Raw genomic sequence first — 2,161 nt, forward strand, 5'->3', positions numbered from 1 at the left:
TTTACCCTTAGAAAGATAGGTTTTTTTTAGGTTTTTGGGGGTGGGGGGGGGGTTAGGTTTTTTTGGGGGTGGGGGGAGTGGTTAGGTTTTTTTTGGTATATTTGTAGAGTAACTTTGATAGTTATTGATAATTACAAAAATGCCACCTTGTCTTTTTGAGTTTTCCTTCAATTTGTATGTTTAGTATGTTAAGATTATTTGTACAAGAACTTTACCCTTAGAAAGATAGCCTACATGGATAGCAGCTTTGCTTTGACTGAGATTTAAAATAATCATCAACAAAAGGATTCTTAGAACATATTTGAGTAGAAATAATGTATGAAACTAAGAATTAACTGGAAATTTCGTGCAGGTTTACGCGAGAAGCAGTGCCATCAGATCCGTCAAAATTAGGAGACAAACTTATTCTAAGGGGTTTGATGTTTCATGGTTTTCATGGAGTGAAACAAGAAGAAAAGAAACTTGGTCAAAAGTTCATGATAGACGTTGACGCATGGATGGATCTTCGTACACCTGGTCAGTCTGATACAGTCAGCTACACTGACATTTACCGGTAATAACTATCTTGACCTTTTCTGTTTCAAATCAACTACAAAATCAGTAACAATTATTTGGCTACATTAATTAGATTCTTAAAGTAGAAAAATTGTGAGCTAAAAGTGAATTTATTACACCAAAATGCAACTTGCTTCTATTTTTTTTTTTTTTTTTTTACTATTGTATGTAATATTCAGTGGTTAAAATCGAAAGTATGTTATGTACAAAGCAAAAAACATTTTTTACATGCAATGCCACAAAGGTAAAGTAAGTTACATTTTTTATGTAACCCTTAAAAAAAGCAAATTGCATAAAAATGTGACTAAGTTTTATATTAGTCGAGAAAGAACCATCAAACTTCTTCTCAATATGATCTAGACGTACAAACACGTCAGCTGCCACATCATCAATTTCGGCCTGCAACGGGTCAAATCACCTTCTAAATCGAATTGGAAATTATCTCAGATTATTGTAATTTTTTTTTTGAATTTGATGGTTTTTATCCGTCTTAAATTTCGTTACTTGAAATATGTTTGTTTACTGGTCTCCCTTGATTGATTTGTTGACTTTTGGAGTTAACTAAATTTTTTTTTTTTAATGTTTACCAGTCTGCTTTGAATTTCCTAGGTTTTAAATTTTTTTTTTAATGTTTAATTTTTTTGTTGAAATAATAAATGTGACAGCATTGCGAAGAACATCGTAGAGGGTCCTTCTCAAAACCTATTAGAATCGGTGGCTCAACTGATTGCAACAACAACGTTAAACAACCACTCCCAAATATCCGCGGTTCGTGTGGTTGTTGGAAAGCCTCATGTTGCTGTTCCTGGTCCTCTAGACCATTTAGGTGTCGAGATTATGAGATACAGAAGCACCGATATGCCTCTTTAAGATGATTTATGTGGTACAACGAGTTGACGTCACCCGCGCGTTGCGGCGGGAAGTTTTGACACGTGCATGCCAAAATTGTTACATTTTATAGGGTTACCACATGTGTGTAAAAGGCATTGATGGTCGTTTTTTTGTATACATCAAGTTAGAATGTATGTTTTGTAAATGTGGTATACATAACTTCTAGATGCAACGATTAAAATATGTATGGATCAAATATGTGGTTAGAATATGGGTAATGTAAAATTTGGACTATAATGAAATAGATCGAAACTGACTTATTTAAATTGTATAAATCTTTAAAATATTTGGCCGGTATATGTATTAACGTTTTATGCCACTTAGGTTATAGCCTAGTGATCAAAAGAAATTTTCTCTTGTGGGGAAACTAAGGTTTAATCATTAAGATGTGTAAGTATTTCAGGGCAAAAAAATTAACCGTTTAAAAAATATGTATTAACGTTTTATGTACCAATAAATTGGCATTTCTGAAATTTGCATTTCCTAATGTTTCTTCAATTTTCAATTGGTAGTTCATTTTGCTTGTTGAATAAAAATTAATGAAATAATACCACGAATAAAATATATAATATAAATCTATGCTTTTGCTTTCTTTCTTATTTTATATTAGAAAAATGACAATGATTGGAAGATTGTCTGTAAATTTTTTTCATCTTTAATGGCTTATGTTTTAATGAATTGAGTAATCAATTTAATTAAATATTTCAAATTTTAA

The 2,161-nt window shown here is 31.5% G+C and overlaps 1 protein-coding gene across 1 annotated transcript; it reads left to right on the forward strand.

Moving 5' to 3' along the window:
- Positions 1-335: 335 nt before the first annotated feature.
- Positions 336-1,429, forward strand: LOC110940628 (dihydroneopterin aldolase 2; the record flags this gene model as incomplete). The annotated part of the gene is made up of 2 exons (XM_022182181.2): positions 336-553; positions 1,221-1,429. Coding segments are annotated over 2 exons (423 nt in total), but the record flags the coding sequence as incomplete, so codon positions are not given.
- Positions 1,430-2,161: the final 732 nt, after the last annotated feature.

Source organism: Helianthus annuus, chromosome 1, assembly GCF_002127325.2.
Source record: "Helianthus annuus cultivar XRQ/B chromosome 1, HanXRQr2.0-SUNRISE, whole genome shotgun sequence".
Classification (NCBI taxonomy): domain Eukaryota; kingdom Viridiplantae; phylum Streptophyta; class Magnoliopsida; order Asterales; family Asteraceae; genus Helianthus; species Helianthus annuus.